General features: G+C 39.0%; 1 protein-coding gene across 1 annotated transcript in view; it reads left to right on the top strand.

Moving 5' to 3' along the window:
* The first annotated feature begins 427 nt into the window (after positions 1-427).
* The window catches only part of LOC109586775 (tyrosine-protein phosphatase non-receptor type 6-like), a 1992-nt gene continuing 515 nt past the window's right edge, over positions 428-1904 (top strand). Inside the window, exons 1-5 of the mRNA XM_020002983.1 lie at positions 428-856; positions 962-1006; positions 1107-1336; positions 1437-1517; positions 1649-1894. Of these exons, the coding sequence (XP_019858542.1) occupies positions 725-856; positions 962-1006; positions 1107-1336; positions 1437-1517; positions 1649-1894 (734 nt within the window). The 5' untranslated portion in view covers positions 428-724. The remainder of the gene's footprint in view (positions 857-961; positions 1007-1106; positions 1337-1436; positions 1518-1648; positions 1895-1904) is intronic.

Raw genomic sequence — 1904 nt, 5'->3', positions numbered from 1 at the left:
GTCAACTAGTAAAGAGACCAAGAAAATAATTAAGAAAAGAATCGAAGTGATACCGTCACAGCAAAAAGAGGAGGAGGAGGATGAGTGGGAGGAGTCTGAGCCTCAAATTGTACCAGATAAGTTAAACACTCTCTCAACTCAATTATCAAACCTGTCGGTCTCAGACGAAGACTCAAAAACCAACGACACTAGTACCAGTACAAGTATTAGCCAAGAGACCAGTACTCATTATAAAATAATAACTAGCAATAAACCATTGACCACACCCACCACTGCAAGAGACAAAGATGAGCCTCATTATAAAGTAATAACTAGTAATAAACCATTGGCCACACCTACCAGTTCAAAGGACAAAGACGAGCCTCATTATAAAATAATAACTAGTAATAAACCATTGACCACACCCACCAGTGCAGGGGACAAAGATGAAGAGGGAGAGCCTCATTATAAAATAGTTAAGAGATCATATAAAGAACCTTTGACGACGTTTGACTACAAGAAGAAAGAACCGGTTTACGACAAAATACCAGAAAAAGAAAGGTCTTTGGTAGAAAATACTTCCGACAAATCAAAATTCCCTCGTCAAACTTCAAACGAAGAGAAGCCGGAGAAAGAACCTTTATACGACACTATCCCACACCAACCCATCCTGACTTCTGCTACTAAGGACAGACCACGCCCTCCAACCACTAGACGCCACCCATCTGTAAGCCCCTCCCAGTCAATGAGTTTAATATCAGAGGAGGAGGAGGAGAGTGAGCACTCCTATGTTAACATTGGGGCAGACGGTAACGTGTTCCTGGAGGGAAGTGACTCCGAGGGAGAGGAAGATGACAAGAAAGTTTTATCACTTTCCATAAGCAGAAATACATACATACACTGTACGTGTAATTTAAAATATTAAATATACATACATTATAGATGTACACTGTAGATTAATATTTTTGATTTATTTTTGCAGGGAACTTCTGATGGTTTTCGATCAAGACCCATAAAAGAACAATGGGTAAGGAATATGTAAATATAGCCACGTTACTATAAATACCGTAATTGTGATTGTTGCTACTATAAATAACTTTGTGTACCTATAAATAACTTGTGAATAGGTGATCAGTTTAAAGCAGAGATCTGGTGTACTAAAGATGGGTGGGTTCATTCACAAAAGATACAATGAGCTGAAGGAGTTCATGAAGATGATAGAATACAACAACTTCATGGCTGAACTAACTTGCAATGAAACGAAGAACAGACCAGCTGGACCCTTGGCTCCAAGCCACATGAGAGTGAAACTGCAAAGAGTAATGGAGGACCTTGGGTCTGATTACATCAACGCAAAGTAAAGCAATAGAATATAATGATTAATATCTACACTACATGTATACATGTACATTTTGTATAATGATGTCATTATTCTCTTCTTTCCTGCTCTCCCTCAGTTTTGTTGGTTCACCATTATATCCAAAGTCTTACATCATAGCTCAATGGCCAATGGAAAACACAATACCAACATTTTGGAGGTAAACAACAAACACAAACAAACACACTTAAATGCAGTACATGTAATAAACATTAATCGTATGTTTATCCCTCACTGTCTGTTTGACACACAATCTTACATGTACATGTATATTGTATACATTCATCACAGGATGATTTGGGAGACCAATGCCTCAGTGATTGTGGTATTAGGAGACGCTGATGATAAGAATAACTTCTGGCCAGAGAAGGAAGACTATCAGCTGCACCCAGCAGTGATACTGGGAGAGTGGTATACTGACTCTCTCTATGTTAGGACTGATAAGGTACATCCTAACACCTCCGGCGTGGAGGGACTGTTTGAGGTATCCATGGTGATACATAGTTATGATGATGATGTCACTGAGCAACTGAACCTGTTTCATTAC

The sequence above is a fragment of the Amphimedon queenslandica genome, unplaced genomic scaffold (assembly GCF_000090795.2).
Source record: "Amphimedon queenslandica unplaced genomic scaffold, v1.1 AMPQUscaffold_12788, whole genome shotgun sequence".
NCBI lineage: Eukaryota > Metazoa > Porifera > Demospongiae > Haplosclerida > Niphatidae > Amphimedon > Amphimedon queenslandica.
The sequence above is the reverse complement of the archived record's forward strand: the minus strand, read 5'-3'. Positions and strand labels throughout refer to the sequence as shown.